The 18,246-nt window shown below is 41.1% G+C and overlaps 1 protein-coding gene and 1 non-coding gene across 6 annotated transcripts in view; one reads left to right on the top strand and one right to left on the bottom strand.

The window, feature by feature from the left end:
- LOC100717716 (steryl-sulfatase-like) overlaps positions 1–18,246 on the bottom strand; it is a 188,675-nt gene that overhangs the window by 32,901 nt on the left and 137,528 nt on the right. For all 5 annotated transcript variants that reach the window (XM_063243266.1, XM_013145438.3, XM_013145436.3 and 2 more), the window contains one exon: positions 5,839–5,976. In XM_063243266.1, coding sequence (XP_063099336.1) covers positions 5,839–5,976 — 138 coding nt within the window. The remainder of the gene's footprint in view (positions 1–5,838; positions 5,977–18,246) is intronic.
- On the top strand, positions 7,489–7,590 carry LOC111755126 (small nucleolar RNA U13). Its single transcript, XR_002789710.1, has one exon. It is a non-coding gene; the product is annotated as a small nucleolar RNA U13 (small nucleolar RNA).

Raw genomic sequence — 18,246 nt, forward strand, 5'->3', positions numbered from 1 at the left:
ATCTTAATCTCCCCTTTATATATTTTTTTAAATAAAAAAATTGTTGTGCAATTTATTTATTTATTGTACCTGTTGGCAGTACCTACTCGTGCATGGAACATAGCTTTTATGGTGCAGAGTTTTCTTCTTGTGATATCATGGCTCTCAGTTCACAATGTTTTACGTTTTGGAATATTTGGCACTTTGAATTTTGTTTTTAGATAGCTGTACTCTTCCTATATAATACCCCAACTCTTAGGGGGTCTTATTTATTTATAATTTTAATATAGTAAAATCCAACAAAATAAGACAGAACAAAACCAGTCAAAACAATGCAGCAAAACTGGTACAGCACTTCAAAAGAGGATACCAGGAAAACAATAGCTATCACAGAATATCTTGTTCACATTAGTTGTCCATTTCATCAGGGTTAGCAAACTCAAGCCAAAAACAAAACACAGTACAACCAATCAAAACAGAATAGGGGATAAAGCCAAACAACCAATCAGAACACAGCACAAATGGTCAAAAGAATATTTGACTTCAAAGACAAGCTAGAAGGAAATCCCTTAGAGGACTCATTTAAGGTTCCATCTAAAGGAGAGTATTTTAGAGAAAAGGGGGAGAATGCCTCGTTAGAGGAGGTACAAGGCAGTAAACTAGTCATCAGCAATCACCTGGTCAACATCTACCACACGGTTACTGTAGATCGAGGGGTCACATCATGAATGGCTCAGTCATGCTCCTCACCCCAGAGGGTTTAAAACTGGCCTGGGAGACTGAAAGCCAAAAGAACCTTAATCTGAATTTCCCAGAGAGAGTTCAGGATTGCAGAGAAACCGCAAGCCTCCACCTCACACCTGAGGAGTCCTGACACCTCAGTGGGGTCAGTTTCTAGTATCTGATGGGATTTTCCTGTTAAGCACTGGAAGGGATCACAGACTGATGGCTAAAAGTTCTAGGATAGTTGTGATTTTTTACTTAGTTATCTTGCTCTGGAAGAAACACAGAACAACGCGACATGAATATCAGATTAAATTAACTAGTAGCTCCAATGGCCACAGGAAGTCCTTAATTCTTAAATGGGAAGATGGGCTATTCCTTTGACAACTGGCTGGCAAGTCATTCCAAACTTATTTTAGAAAGTCCTCAGGGATAACTATTCCAGGAACTACTACCTGAAGGACTTACTACCAAGATTTCTAAGAACTGACCAGAATTATATCCACAATACACCTATTTATTTCTTTATTTACTGTTCTTTTTTAAGACAGAGTCTCCCTATGCAGCTCAGGCTGGCCTTGAGCTCATTTTGTGGCCTAGGTTGGTCTTGAACTTGCAATAATCCTTCTGCCTCAGCCTCCTGAGTGCTGGGATGACAGGTGTGCACCACCACGTTTGGTCACAATACATTTTTGATCTCCAATTTTATCTCCCAATTCTTTCTTTTTCCCCCTATATTCTTTTGTCAAAGACAAAATTTACTTGTATTTAAATTGAAACAGGATGATCACATTCTAAACTCAATTTTTTTTTCTTTTATCTTTGTAAGGCAGGCTCTCACTATGCAGTTTAGGCTGGCTTTGAGCCCACACTGCAGCCCAGGCTGGTCTCAAACCCACAACGATCCTCCTGCCTCAGCCTCCCTAGTGCTGGATTTATAGGCACTTGTCACCATGTTCTGCTAAACTGAATTTCTTAAGAAAAAAGCGACAGCATTTTCAGAGCTGGCTTGCTTCCATAATATTAAATCATTATTTCTTCAAATACAGATTCTATCAGAGACGAAATATGCATAGCATTTAAGGGAAAAAGCCCATTGCATTCAGCAGAAAGTTGGCTTAATCCTGGCAATTTCACTAAATTAGCCCATAGATTTCATTAGCAAAACAGATTTGATTGAGGAACCAGGGAAATCAATGACTTTAAACAGTACAGATCTTCTGTGAAGAGATTTGACTACAAGAAGTCATTACTACCCCGGACAAGATGTTCTTCTGACCAGGGCATTAAGGGGCCTGATTCCTCTGTGTCTACTCAAATGCCTTTTTGTGTCTGACAGTTTGCAGTAACATTTCCAAGTCTGCAGTCCCTTCCCAGCCCTGGAAGGAGATTATGTCTCTCTTTGAGGGCTTTGGGTTTCAACAATATTCAGAAACCAACTCGGATTTCAAAGAAGTTGGACAAAGAGATGAGGCTTCCAAACAGAGCAGCCCTTCTGACCTCCAGCAGTGCCACAGGTCGCTGCCATTTCTGACACACCAGCAACAAACAAACAAACAAACAAACAAAACACACTAACACACCAAAAACATGTCTGACACTTTCCATGCATTTCTTAAAAAATAATAATAATTTGGGTCATTTTTCTCATGCCTGAATCTTGTAACCTGAACAACTTCTAAGATAACAATATGCAATATATTAACAGTTATATAATTATAATAGTTATATAATATATATTAACACTAGTTAATTTCCTACTTTTTAAAAAAATTTTCTGTATTGTTTCTAGCCTTTCTCTTTTGCTTTTTAAAAAAAACGTAACCACAAAATAACGATTTGCATGGAACAGAAACTGACATGCTTTTAGGATTGTATAGTTAGACAGCCAGCCGCTCTTCAAGACCTGTGACACTCAATTCCTGTCTCCACTGTCACAGCAAAATGGCAATGCTGTGTCCCCCGCACCCTGCGACCCTTTCTTGGTCCCAGCCGCCCTCACCTCTCCCTGCCCTGAACCTTCAGAGCAACGTGTACGGAACTTTCCCAAGTAATGTGTTCCCTTCTGATCACGCCTATCATGGTGATTTGTGTACCTATCTCTTGGGCTGCTAAGCTATTCCACACTCTAACAAGTACTGGGCCAGAGAATGAATGAATGCCTGAACTGGAGCGTGAAATGCGGTCCTAACTCCAACTTTCAGAGAGGCCTTCGAGATCTACAAAATAAAGCCAAAGCAGCTCTATCCATGCAGGCCACCTGGAGATAAGCCTCTTGTCTTACCAGAATGCAAGGGTTCACGCCTTGCTATTCTAAAATAAGATGGTAAATAGAAGAGTGACAGCCCGATGGGGTTGGTCCTGCTGTGATTAAACACATCTAAATAGCCATGCAGAATTCTTCTGATTGCCTGTCCTGCATTCTAGCAAGGAGACACTTATGTGCTAGGTGTCAGGCAAATAAAGGTCTAAGAAACTGTTCCTGCGGGCATAAGGATCCTCAGAATATCTTGGACTCCAGAGTGCACATAGAGACGTGAAGGTGAGTGCAAAGTTTCATGGACCAGCAGGAGGATGGACCGCACTGGACACTACCTCTTGGTGTCAGATCCTATGAAGAAGGCTTACTGAACTCGGGGGAGACTACAGAAATAGCTGAATGCTGCTTCTTCTTAAGCCAAGAGTTACCACCGAGAGGGACTGATAAAGAAAGCAGGAAGAAGAAGAAGGAGGAGAACAAGAAGGAGGAGGAGATAGAGAAAAAGAAGGAGGAGGAGGAGGAGGAGGAGGAGGAGGAGGAGGAGAAGGACAGAGAGAGAGAGAGAGAATGCAAAATATGCACACAGTGAATGTCTCATTCCTTCCAAGCCCTGCTCCCTCTGGAACATTTGACTCCTGTGGTCTAATGAGGGTCTCCTTCATGTATGAACCATTCACATCTTGGGTGCACAGACATCAACACACCTTTATTAAAGTCTCCCCCGAGGCTTCCTGCCCAAACTCATCTGTCTCTAATAACCATCGAGCTGCCCACCGGTTAACCACCATTTCCTTGTGGGCAGGAAGCACGTCTTATGTTTGCTTATTTTTTGCCCTACATACTGTAGATGCTCCATCAATGTTTTTTAAACACACCGATGGAAGAAAGCAACCCATGTGCCTGCCATCTGTGCATCACTGTGGGTGTAAGTTCTGAGTCCCTGGGAGGCTGTGAAACATCGGGAAGGTGGAGACACGAAGCACTGTCTGCACTTTCTCGCTTTGTGCTTGCAAAAGTCAACAGCCACATGTTTTTCTGCTTGTGTACCATGTGGCTTATTCAGACAGCCGCTGGGCTGAGGAACACCAAGGTGCCTCACACCTGAGGCTGGCCACATGATTCACTGCGCTCCCTGGCTGAAGAATCATCCCTTCCAGATGTTCAGGCACCTGCACTGCAGATGTGGTTGGGGGACCTAAGCCCTATCCACCTAATCATCATCTCTGAGTCTTTAGGAGATGGGCCGCTGTTCCAGAGTTAGATACCTTTATTGTGCATACCCTGTTGTCTAGGTTGTCATTTCTCCTACCCCAAAGACTAGCAGGATGCCTGGCCCATCAGGGAAATGGCATAGGCAATGCTTGGAAAGATTTTGCATTAGCTGCAGACATTATAGGGGGTTCGGGTGGGCTGTAGGGAGAATCCTCAAAAAACTAGAACTAGAATTTTCCATTTGACCCTAACACTCCCCTTCTGGTTAAAACCATCCTGTCACAGTGATGTGTCCATAACCATGTTTACAGCAGCACAATGTAGAATCACTACACCTTGGAAACAACCCACATGCCCATGGATGGATGAAGGGGTAAAAGAAAATGTGGTGTTTATATATGATGGGGTACTGCTCTGCCGTAAAGAAGGACAAACACAAGGTATTTTAAGGTAAATGGATGCACTTGGAAGCCGTAGCTTTAAATGAACTAAATCAGACACTCAAGATTAAGTACTTCATTGCTTCTTTTGTGTGTGAGACGCCCCCAAGGAACAAGATGGCGGGTAGATGGGAAGTCGGAAACACTCAAATGGGAGGATGATAAGAGTTGGGAAACGGGAAGGGATGGAAGGGAAATGGGATTTTAAAAAGAGAACATAAAGGGAGAAAACGGAAACAAAGCTTTTGTAAACATCGAGGGGAAGGAGGGTAGAAAGGAGGGGAAGAGCACGGGAGAAGAACCTCAGTTCTTCAGTCTGTTAGGTCCAGATACAGATTCCCTGTGGTGACTGTGATGATCACTTTGTACGATGAACACATATTAATAAAATGAACTGTAAAAAGTGAATCAGTGGATGGTGAGGTGGGGGATGATTCGGAATTACCTGCCGGAGACCAGTATACTCATGAGGTTCCTCCTTATAAGACAGAGGTCAGAGAAAGTGAAGGTGATGAGCAGGATATGAGGGTAAAAAGGAGGTTGCGAGGGGCTTTGCAGATACGGAATTGTGGTCCTTCGTGGTGGAACCAGAGTCAGTGAGTCAAGAAATGAGAACAGCCCGGGTAAACTGGCAAAGGCCAGGAAATCGTTTTCCGTTGGAAAGGACACAGTCCAACGGGGGTGGTGGTGCACGCCTATTATCTCAGCACCCGAGAGGCTCAGGCAAGAGGATCCCTGCAAGTTTGAGGCCAGCCTGGGCTTCAAAATGAGCGTTAGGTCAGCCTGAATTGCAAAATGAGACCTTGTCTTAAAAAGACACACACACACACACACACACACACACACACACACACAAAGACAGAATCCTGCTGCCATCTTGATTTTAGACCAACAGAGATAGCCACGTTGAACACTTGCATCTCAGATCTATGAGTTATTACAGCAGGCAGAAGGGATGCGAATAGAGGGGGAGAGCCATTCAAGTTCTAACCAGGTGCATAATAAGAGGTGCTATTTGCAGTTCAGGGGTACACAGCACCATTTCATGAATGGACATGAAACATAGGATTTTAAGGTGAGCAGAGAAGCTCACTCTGTTCCCTAGGTGTGCACTGCATGGCGCGTGAGGAAGTCTTACAAGCCGCCAAGAAATGGAAGAAGAACAGAAAATCTCTAAGTGCGAGAGTAAAGCAGCTGCTGCTGTGCTGCGAGGCCACGTCTCACCTTTATAAATTCCGTTGCTTCCTCCATGCATCTCCCCTTTGCTCGTCACCTCTTCGACGTGGGCTCCCTGGTCTGACGTGAAGTAGACCAGGGTATTGCTGGCCAGTCCCAACTCATCCAGGACATTCAGAACCTGCCCTGGAAGAGACAGACAGACGTCGATTTAGAGAAGTTCCACCATCATGAAGGTAGTTCATTCCTCAAGGCAGGAAGGCGGTACCTCTGCACCCTGAGGTGTAACACAATTGGAAAAGGACCTGTCATGACATGGTTCTTAGAATGGCCACTGACAGAGGCCACTCCAGCTGGCCCAGGCTTTGAGGTTCCAAAGAAGTAACCCACCCCAGGAGCAAATGTGTCTGCAACTGTTTTGGAACGAACTTCATCTTGCAATATTTTGCAGTAGACACCCAAACCTAGAACTGTCCAACACAAATATCAATATTTCTCATAGTTTCTGTTTTCTTTTTTCTCCTCCTTCTCCCTTAGCCTAACACTGCCCGCCGGTCCAACTTAACACGAACAGCAATTACAACAACAATATTTCCTGATTGCTCGCCATAGGTGATAGGGTGTGTTCCCTGTTCTCTGGTGTGTACCCCAGGAACCTTTAAAGTCACAGCTGCTGTTTTACTTTACACAAGAAGGCAATAGTGTTGTAAAAAGAGAAGAGAGCTGTTCCAGTTCAGAGACGCAGAAAGGAGGGGAACAGAAAGTAAGATTCTAAATCTCAGACTGCTAAACTCTGAACGGATCAGTGGGTGGATTTAGTGAGCCAAGACAAAGAGGAAAAAACAAAACAAAACAAAAGACCTTGAAGAACCAGGAGGAGGAGGAGAGGGAGGAGGAGATAGAGAAGGAGGAGGAAGAGAAGGAAGAGAAGGAGGAAGAGGAGGAGATGGAGGAGGAGGAGGAAGAGGAGGAGGAGGAAAAGCATTTCACAGAGATCTCTGGTCACACCCATGGATGAAATGCTGTCACTGACAATGATGTCAAACGATGTCCTTCTGAACTAAGGCTAGAACAGGGCAGGTGACTGTGGAGAGTGAGGAGGTCAGCCTGAGTCCACAACTGCTGTATATGGAAGAAAAGCACACAAATAACTACTCTACTGTTCCACTTCTATTCACGCTTACAATTTTCCTTAGGAAACCAGGTGTCATGGTGCCTGCCTATACTCCCAGCAGACAGGAGGCTAACAAGCAAACAGGAAGCTCACAAGTTCAAGGTCACCCTTGGCAACTGGAGGAGACTCTTTGCTCAAAACAATATTGCTTGACTTTAAAGAAAAACAAAAATAAATAAGTAAATAAAAGCCAAAACATGATTTTACTTCATGAGAAACACAACAGACTCAACAGAAGCCACCATGGCCCTTTAACAGAAGACAATGATCGCCCAATCAGAGAGGAACAGTACAGAATTTCCCTGCAGATCACACAGTTACACGCTGCTGGTTTGCAGTTCAGGACCAGAATACATACAGCTGGACTTCAACTGGTGCAGCAGGCTCTGAATCCATTATCAATTTACATCCATTGATATATAACAGTCATGCATTTCATGAGGTAGGATGGGATGTTTTGAAACAGGTATGAGATGCAGTTAAATAAAAAAGACAAGTGAATATTTAAATTAAAATGGATCAGGGTCCTCCCGCTCCTGAGCACGGTGATTGGGCGTTCACTTTGCGTGCATAACATGTACCTCTCTGGAGCCTTGCTACAAGTACAGGGCATTAACCCTCTGACTTGAACTGGGAAAACAAAAATGCATTAGAGCAAAAGACACATGGTCACGAAGCCCCCTCAAATGCCACCCCTTCCTTCAAAAACATTTATCCCATCATTCTGATGACCTTGCGCGGCAGGCAATGCCTGCAAGTGTTCTTCCACACACGTCTTTAGGTGGGCCTGGCTGCCTCAGTGCATTCAAAACACTGATCCTTCGTGGTCCTTTTGATGTTGGGGGAGTGTCAGAAGTCCCACGGTGCCAGCTCCGGCGAATACGGTAGGTGTCAGGATGCACATGGTGTCATGTTTTTATGAACCTGCCTTTCCCTGGGATGCCACTTTGCAGCAGCGTCCAGTATATTTTTTTTATCAACTCGTAAAGATGCTAGAGCAAAAGGACTTCTGTAACTGCTTCCAAAAATAGCAGGAATGATGGCACGGTATGTTCAAAGCAAGGAGCATTTTGTCAACCGTACTGTATACACTGTTTAGAGTTCAAGCCAGGGAAAATATATCTATGAACATGGATCCTAACCACTACAGATATTAGTATGGGGATTTCTCAAAAACTTGTAACTCAAGCTTCTATTATTTTTTGAGGGGTAAAACCATTCAAAACTCTTTCTCCTCTCTTTTTCTTTTAAAAACACACAAGAAGCGGTCGAAAGCTGTGTTCACCTAACAGTAACAAAGCAAGTCTCACTTGGCCCGTCTAAGCATAACTTCCTATTTCTTATCAATCTCTACCCCTTTACAGTCTCAGTCTCCCAGGCTGTGTAACTGCCACCTGCTCTCAGTTTTGAGAACGTCACCTTTTCTCACTTGTACCTGTGAATGAGATCACGTGGCATGCGTTGCTTGACATCTGGCTCTCTGCATTGAAGGGGGTGTCTTCCTGTTCCACGATGCCACCTCAAATGCCAGGAGCTGATCCTTCTTTATGATAGAACATGCTGTACCGCGTGTGTAAGCAACAGCCCCTGTTTGTACACGTTTGTGGGACGTAACGTGTACAGTCTCTGTGTGGAGTTGGTACACGTAAGCGACACACCTTCATTTTGTACCATCCCCTCTCTCCTTGTGTCTTCCAATTCTTGGTCTTCTTCCCACTTGAGAAAGATGCATCTCTGACCTCCTATGACTCGGTTATCTATGATTTTGCACTTTATTTATATTTTGGGTTTTATCTGATATGTAGGCTTGTGTGTCTGATTTATTTCACTCAACATTATGACTTGAAGGCACACCCATTTTCCGACCAACGCCTCTACATCGCTTGTAGGAATATAGAGCATCCACTGTGGGTTGTACAACACTAGAAGCATGCAGATCCCTCAAAAACTAAAACTATGAGTCCCATTTGACCCGACTATTTATTTGTAGGTATCTTCCCTAAACAGTTAAAAACTTTGCATCACAGTGATCCATTGTGCCCATGTTATAGCAGCATGATTTTTTTTTTTTTTTATTTAAGAGGAAAAAGAGAAAAACACAAAACAAACCAAAGCGGCGTAAGGGTACACACAATACAGAACTACAAAACAAAACAAAACAAAAAACCATAACAGTAAGAAATTACCTGCTAGTAGATTACACACTATTTTCTTGAAAATAGTTCCTCAAATCACAGTATCAAAGAACACAAGGTGGACATTCAAACAGGGAGACTGCAAACAGCTGTGTTCAATGTTCCAAAAACATTGATAAAGTCAGCTATTTAACACCCCCAAACACACTTGCTGTTATATCCGTTAGAGCTCCTTTTCTTTTTTTTTTTCCCTCTCTTTTTTACAACACAATTTACACATCTTGAATTTTATTACTCCTTAGTGCTTATTACTTTCTTTGAGGGGGGGGAAGAATACAGTCAAATATGGCAAAACAAAGCTGTCAGTCAATACCAAGGATAGACGTAGCACATGGTGTAGAACAGAGTACAAGTTTATCAACAATGGTTATCAACGTTGTCCCTTATTTCCTTAAAAAGAATTGTCTATCTTATTAGATATTATAAAGTTGGACAAAACAGTAGAGAACAAGACCAATAAAACTTAGGCATTGTAAACATTACAGGACTTCCAAAGAAGACAATAGTCAAACCAGAATGGGTATCTTAGTGAATCTTATTGTCTTCAAAGTAGTTGCCTATGTCTTCAAACTTGATACTATCATATAGAATGGAACAGAGTCTAATCAGTCAAAACAAGATCATGGGAGTACTACAGGACTTCAAAACAAGTTAACAGGAAATCGAAAAGAGTTACTATTTATATATCCTAATTTTTTTGAATTTTTTCTTTAATTAAGACAAACATAAGAAATGACTAAATAATTTTTTTTGAAACAATAAGGGGGAGATTGAGATAAAACAGGACATAACAATATAACAACAGAGGTCACAGCATGACTGTTTCAATAACCTAGTACTTCACCACCTTATAACCTGACTTAATAGCAGTTACCATAGTGTCTTTTTCCTTGAAATATTTGGGTAAAACTTCATATACTCTAGCTTCAAATATTTTCATATCAAGAAGCCCAGAATAAAGCTTTTCTAATTAATGAGTGAAAACTTTATAAGGCTTCAAGGCCACCTAATGGGGAATCATGATTACCACATATTTTTATATATTTGAATCATTACTTACATTAGGGAAACTATTCGGTATTCACACATGCGAGATTGATTTATTTCACTTATGAGTATGGTCTCAAGCTGTGCCCATTTATTGATAAATATCTCAATGTGATCCTTCTTTATAGCTGAATAATACTCCATTGTATAGAAATACCACAACTTTTTTATCCATTCCTCAGTTGATGGGCACTTGGGTTGTTTCCAAGATCTGGCGATTACAAATTGTGCTGCTATAAACATAGGTGCACATATATCACTGTGTCATGATGCTTTCAGTTCTTCTGGGAATATGCCTAGAAGTGGAATAGCTGGAATAAATGGGATTTCCAGTCCCAACTTTTTGAGAAATCTCCAGACAGATCTCCACAAAGGCTGTACCAGTCTACACTCCCACCAGCAGTGCAGGAGAGTTCCTTTTTCCCCACAGCCTCTCCAGCATTTGTTGTCGGTTTTCTTGATCCTGGCCATTCTTTCAGGAGTGAGATGGTATCTCAGTGTGGTTTTAATTTGCATTTCTCTAATGACCAATGATGATGAGCATTTTTTCATGTATTTATTTGCCATTTGCATTTCTTCATCTGAGAATTGTGTATTCATCTCAGATGCCCATTTTTGGATTGGATCTTTGAATTTCGGAGGTCTGAGTTTCTTTAATTCTTTATATGTTTTAGACAAGAGGCCCTTGTCTGAGAGAGAGTTCACTAAAATCTTTTCCCAGTTTGTGGGTTTTCTTTTCACTATGCTGGAGATTTCTTTTGACATGCAGAAACTTTTTAATAAGAAGTGGTCCCAGTTATTGATTCTGGGAAGTATTTCCCGTGCGGTTTGAGTCCTGTTCATGAATTCTTTACCTACTCCTATGTCTCCAAGGTTTCTACCTATTTTGTCTTCCAATAGATTTAGTGTTTCTGTTTTAATATTCAGATCTTTGACCCATTTATATTTTAATTTAGTACATGGTGATAGACATGGGTCTAGCTTTAGTTTTCGGCAAATGGAGAGCCAGTTTTTCCAGCACCATTTATTAAAGAGACTGTCGTTCTTCCAGTGAACCTGCTTGGCTCCTTTATCAAAAATAAGGTGGTTGAGTGTGTTCGTAGTTGTGGTTGTATCTTCTAATCTATTCCACTGATCTTCAGCTCTGTTTTGATTCCAATACCATGTTGATTTTACTACTGTTGCTTTGTAGTATAACTTCAAGTCAGGGATTGTGATGCCTCCTGCTTTGTCTTTGCTGCTTAGAACTGCCTTTGCGATTCTAGGTCTCTTCTGGTTCCAGATGAAATTTAGGAGTGATTTCTCTAGATCTATAAGGTATGTTGATGGTATTTCTATTGGGATTGCATTGAATCTGTATAACAGTTTTGGGAGAATGGCCATTTTCACAATGTTTGTTCTTCCTATCCATGAGCAAGGGATGTCTTTCCATTTTCTGAGATCATCTTCAATTTCCTTTTTCAGTGTATTATAATTTTCACTGTATAAGTCTTTCACTTCTTTCGTAAGAGTAATTCCTAAATATTTCATTTTTTTGCTTGCTAATGTGAATAGTCCAGTTTCTCTTATTTCCCTCTCTGTAATTTTGTTGTTCATGTATAGGAATGCTATTGATTTCTGAGTATTGATTTTGTATCCAGCCACATTACTGAATTTATTTATTGTATCTAAGAGTATTTCAATGGAGTTTAGGGGGTCTTCTATGTAGAGTATCATGTCATCTGCAAACAATGATAATTTAACTTCTTCTTTTCCTATCTTTACCCCTTTTATTTCTCTTTCTTGCCTAATTGCTCTGGCTAGTACTTCCAGTACTATATTAAATAGGAGTGGTGATAAAGGACATCCTTGTCTTGTACCCGATTTTAAAGTAAAGGGTTTCAATTTTTGGCCATTTAGTATGATGCTGGCTGTTGGTTTGTCATAAATGGCCTTTATTATATTGAGGTAAAGACCATTTATTCCAATTTTCTGTAAAGTTCTTATCATGAATAAGTGTTGGACCTTATCGAAGGCTTTTTCTGCATCTATAGAGATGATCATGTGATTCTTATTTTGGCTTTATTGATATGGTGGATTACATTTATTGATTTGCGTATGTTGAACCATCCTTGCATTCCTGGGATGAATCCCACTTGGTCATGGTGTATAATCTTCTTGATGATTTGCTGGATCCTATTTGCCAATATTTTATTGAGGATTTTTGCATCTGTGTTCATTAGGGAGATCGGTCTATAGTTCTCTTTTATAGTTGGGTCTTTCTCAGGTTTTGGTACTAGAGTAATATTTGCTTCCAGGAATGACTTAGGAAGGATTGCTTCCCTTTCAATTTCATTGAATAGTTTGAGGAGTGTCGGCATTAGGTCTTCTTTATATTTCTTGTAGAATTCTATAGCAGCATGATTTACAATCGGTAAATCTTGGAAATAATTTACGTGCTCATCAGCTGTATTTATACACATTTTCTTTGTATCTTTCCTCACATTCTCTCAAGTCATTTTTCAAGCAGCTCACCCTGTCACAACCCTATTAAGTGAGGAGCAAATCTTTTCATATCCTCTGGGGACTGTGGGTGACATCACTGATCTGCACATGGAAAGCAAATTTGGAGTTAGGTTCATCAAATCACTGCAGCGTGACTACAGCAGTTGAGCTTCTGCAAGGATATCAGACCTATTTTGCAGCAGAAATAATGACGCTAATAAATCCTACCAGGAGACAGATCATATCTGGTCAAGACACTCTCCATACATCAGTTTCCAGGAAAGGGGAGGAAGAATCACAGGGTGACCTCCCCACAGAAGTGGCAAAGATGATTTCTGATGCAGACACAATACTTAAGTCACCTGCTGCCAGCCACACATCTGCTACGGGATTTCAAATGCCACAGGGTAGACGAGATTCAGTCTTTCTCAATTTTTAACCCCAGTGGTGAACATTCTCAGCACCCGAATCACATACATACATGCAGTGCTCTCAAAGCCGAGCAACAGGACACCCGGGGCCCATTTCAGTAATTGGTCTCCTGTGATAAATCACCCTCGTGTAGACATTTATTGTCTTGTCTTTATCTGGTCCAGCTAAGCGAACCACCTGTGCGCTGGCGCTCATCAGGGTTATCTCTGCCTGTGATACTAATTCATTCCTTATTTCTTTGAAAATGGTAATTAGTTCCACGGGAGGAAATAGAAGCCACAAGGCGATATAACCCTCATTGGGCTTTGAAAGAAAAATAACCATGAAGCTGTTCGTCATATAACAACTTCCATGTAAAATAATTCAGGTCGAAGTTTAGTGGTTTCCCATTCTCCTCCTATAGTTAATCCAGAGGGAAAGGTGGGGGAAAACCATATACCTGCATTTCAAACAGTGGTCACCTTTCCTCTATTTAGAAGAATCTTGGCTCAAAGAAAAATGCTGTAGAAAAAAAGCTTCGCAAGAAAAAAAATATGGCTGCATAACTTCTGTGCACATCAAAACCCACATGCAAATATTGATACCAGTTTTTCTATAAGAGCCAAAACCTTGGAGAGAGCCAAGATGACACTCAGCCAGCAAGTGGATGTGTAAGGCATGGAACTTCCAGACAATGGAAAGATAATTTAGCCCTCAGAGAAATAAGGGAACTGGCTGTGAAAAGCCAGAGATGAATCTTTGTGTGTGTGTGTGTGTGTGTGTGTGTGTGTGTGTGTGTGTGTGTTTTTCCTTTTTATTGGTACCAGGGATCGAACTCATGACTGCCTGCTTGCAAGGCAGGCGCTTATGCCGCTGAGCTAAATCCCCAGCCCTTTTTAAAATTCTTTTTCTTTTGGCCAGAGATGAATCTTAAACACACATTTTTAAGTGCCAACAAGTCAGCAAGAAAATTCATTGTAGTATATGGCCTCCCATATAATCTAGAAAAGAGAAAGCCATGCAGACACATTTTGTAGGAGAAATAATGAAAGATATCATATTACAGTGATCCATGCACATCCATCCGCGTTAATAGCAGCACAACTTGTAGTAGCTAATTCTTGGAAATAGCCTCTTTATCCATCGACAGATGAATGGATGGAGCATGTTATATACACGCAGTAGTGTGTTAATACTACTCTACCATAACAAAGGATAAACTATGGATGACTTCTAATGCATTCCCTTTGTTTAAACCAGATACCTCCTGTTCACTGTCTCCCCTCTGGGCTTTCATGTTTTTAATCTCCAGACAAATCTCCAGCTGCATTTATACACAGACTGTTTCAACTAGCATTTCTGGCTTGCATCTCCATCTTAATATCTCTCTCTGAACACAGCCTCCACATTCCAATTTTTCAAATGACCACTGTCAGACATTTAATATGTCCTTATTCTAATTCCCTCTCAGAGTGACAACCTGGCTGATCATCTTCATCTACAACGGGGCTGGGATTAATACAGGAGAAAGCAGCTGAGGCTGTAATGTAGGTATGAGAGATGGAAAATCCAGCTCATTCTGCTGAGAAATTGTCAGATTTCTGATTTCCTTGGAGTCCTTCGTTCCCTCCAGAGACTGCTGAGGACCCCATGCTATGCAGGCTTATGCCAGAATCTTATGTGGAAAGTCTGCAGCCTTTTAACTATTTATTTTTTCATAAGATAGATCCTTTCTAAGGTCTCACATATTTCTCTCTTCAAAATTCCAAACAGAAATCTCCCACGGGAACAAATGATGCTGTATTATTCTTTCTCCAAGAGCAATAGATTGCAAGTCAGAGGTCCAAAAATATTATTCTTCAGTGAGGTTCTTGAGGTATAATGATACCAATTTATATCGGATGATAGTTTTGAATTACCAGTGGCGGGCTGCAGGAAAACTCTTAAATGAAATGTTTTATTTCCAAAGCTTACTTGCACTTTTTTTTTTTTTGCCCCCGAATGAAACAAATACAGACAATCGGGCATTTCAAGAGCACTTTGTTATTTAACTGCAGACAAGAAGAGCCAGGTTATCAGCAGCAAAGGCTTTCTGATCAGTCGTGTTACCATCCTAAAGAAGAAAATTTGGAAAACAGGAAATCTGGACTCTTTCCCTCATGGTAAAGGAAGGCTAAATTCCAGTCTGCAGTGTTCATTTATTCTAAGGATTTCTTCACAAACAAGTTGCTTCTCAGAGTCTCGCAGGGTAGTAAACTACACAGGGGACTATAGGGTTTCAAATGCACAGCTGAGATTCTAGGTCTTAATGAGTAAGAACTCGGTAATTAACATCTTATTTAAGGTCCTGATTTAAGCAGATTTGTTTGTGCTTGAATCCCCAAGATTTTTTTTTATTAAACCTCTACATGGGAGATGTAATGGACAAAAACTGTGAGTTGTATTAAGGAATTGGCTACAGGGGCTGCGGATTTAGCTCAGCGGCATAAGCGCCTGCCTTGCAAGTGCGCGGTCCTGAGTTCGATCCCCGGCACTAAAAAAATCAAAAGGAATTGGCTGCAGAAGATTTAGGTTAGGGTCACCCTCAGGGTTTGTGCTGAACATACCTTAATTCCTACCATGCATTTAAAATACTACTTTGCCTCACTGAAGCCGAGGTACTTTGCTTAATTTAGACTTGTGAGCTGAACACGGTACACTCTCAGTAAATACAGTGGGCTCAGGAATCCCAGGCCAACAGGGCAACTTAGCAAGATCCTGGCTTTAAATAAAAAGATAAAAAGGGCCAAGGTTGGAGCTCAATGGTTTACAAACAGAGAAAGAAAATAGATTTGTGTTTTATTTTTCTTTCTTTCTACAAGGTATGTGGAATCAGACAACCTGCTGGAGTAAAATGTTTGAAGTATGTATTTACATTTTCTGAAGCATTGGGCCCCTTAATGAAAATAAAGATCCCCCCAGGCACATATTTTTGGTACATTTTTACGGTGCATAATGTGGGGTATAAAGGGAAGAGAACAAGGAAAAAAAGAAATGAAGATGTATTATGTACTGATTCTCCACAAGGAACGCACACGTTATGAATTACAAATATGTACCAACAAATGAAAAAAAAATATCCTTACCTACTATAAAAAGTTAAGAAAGGAGTTCTACTTTTTGTAGAACTCTGGGAAACTTTAAAGAGCCCCTTTAAAGCCATTTTGGAAAGTTATTCTGTAATGGTTGATACACTGTGTCAATCTGAGAAGTTTAGTAGCTTCATTGAGTGAATCAGCAGATGGACATCCTACCGTACAGAGGACATGCCCTAGGGAGGCTGTTTACAGCCTAGGATGATGTGATGGTTGATTCACTGTGTCACCTTTAGAAGTTTTACTAAGTGACTCAGCAGGGGGAAAGTGTTCTCACTTTGTAAACTTCCTTAGCCTGTGCAAGAGGAGAGCCCTGAGATGCTTTGAGGGCTACACCCACCCTAGGGCAGGTAACCTGCTTTCACTATAAAGGAGGAAAAGAGGCTCACTTTCCCCTTTTTGGCTCTTGTTGCTTTATCTTCTGAACAGTTGCCCCTCACCGTTCCATCCTGCCTTGGAGACAGCTGATTATAGACTGAAACCTCCACAGACAGGGAGCTAGATGAACCTTTCCTTCCTTGACTTTGGGTATTGGGTATTTCGTCTTAACAATGAATAAAAGCAACCAAGACATAGTCCTTCTCCTAACTAGCAGGGAGATGGTGGATCTCCTATGATGTCACTGTAGCTGCACATTAAAGACAGAATGAGAGATGCAGCCACTGAACCGATTGGTGCGGGTGAGGATTTCTATGTATGAAATGCATGGTGTTGGTCCAGGGATGTGACCTTAGCAGCTATAATCTGATCCTCGCCGGAACCATCTGTCTAGCAGCACAGAGAAATTCTGCTGTCATTGGCTGGGGACAGGCAATTCTTTGTTAGCTTAGGGAGGGATTAGAAACATAACTAATATCCCCTATATCAGGATGTATGTGTCACAACTCAAAAATTCATCATCTGCAGCTGAGTGCAATGTCTACCTAATGGAGATGCGGTCAATAGTGTATTCTTTCCTGAAACTGAAATAAATGGTCAGGATCTCCAAACCTTCAATCCTGATCTTATCCTTAATATGCAGTTCAAGGGATTTCACAGATGGGCTGTTTGCAAGCATCTGATTTATCAGTACGATCGACACAAGCCGAAAGAGCTTGCACACGTCTAACAAGTACATACCTTGAAAAAAAGTTCAGCAGAATTAGACATCTGCAGAATGCAAATAACATTTACAATGAGGAACCATCTCCCTCCGGTGAGAATGATTATTATTTAAGAAGGAATCAAAAGCAGAAGATCACAAATTCTGGCAAAGATATTGTGAAAAAGGGATAGATACTATGAAACATAGGCTGGAGATTCTTAAATCACAATCAAACTTAGTACTTCCAAATGACCCAGCCGCCCCATTTCTGAGTGTACATCCAGAGGAAATGAAATCAGCATCCCAAAGGGTTAGCTACAAATCCACGTCTATCATGGTATTCTTCACAATAGCTAAGATACCGAGTTCCCCTGGGGGTCCATCAGCAGCTGAATGGATACAGACCACATGCTTTCTATACATTCTGGACATTCAGCAAAGAGTAAGCAGCATATTATCATTTGCAGCACAATGGGTGGAACTGGAGGATACCATATTAAGGGAAATAAGCCACACACCAAATGACAAGAAGCACAGCATATGCTCTCTCTGGAAGCTTGAAAAAGACGTACAAGTTGCACGGTGATTGCTAGGCAAACAGGAGGGGATGAGACCGTGAATCAAACATGGGAAGACAGTTCTAGGCGTTGTACGTTGTATGCACTTATGAAAGTCACTCCCTGTCCCCTGTTAAGATGTACATTAGTAGATAAAAGAAAAAGCTGACACAAAAGAAAAAATAGTTTACTACTCAATTTTTTTTTTTTTACCAATTTGTGCTTTTTTTATCTACCTTCTATAAACCGGCTGAGAAAAAAAATAAAATAAAAGCATGATGTACTTTCTTTGAGGGAGTTTTCTTTTTGTGCTTTTTAGCTTTTCATTTGTTATCTGATTTGAGGATCTCTCAGCAGAAAAGCAAGCAAA

This window comes from Cavia porcellus, unplaced genomic scaffold, assembly GCF_034190915.1.
Source record: "Cavia porcellus strain 051 isolate PalLab524CR breed Dunkin Hartley unplaced genomic scaffold, mCavPor4.1 scaffold_37, whole genome shotgun sequence".
NCBI lineage: Eukaryota > Metazoa > Chordata > Mammalia > Rodentia > Caviidae > Cavia > Cavia porcellus.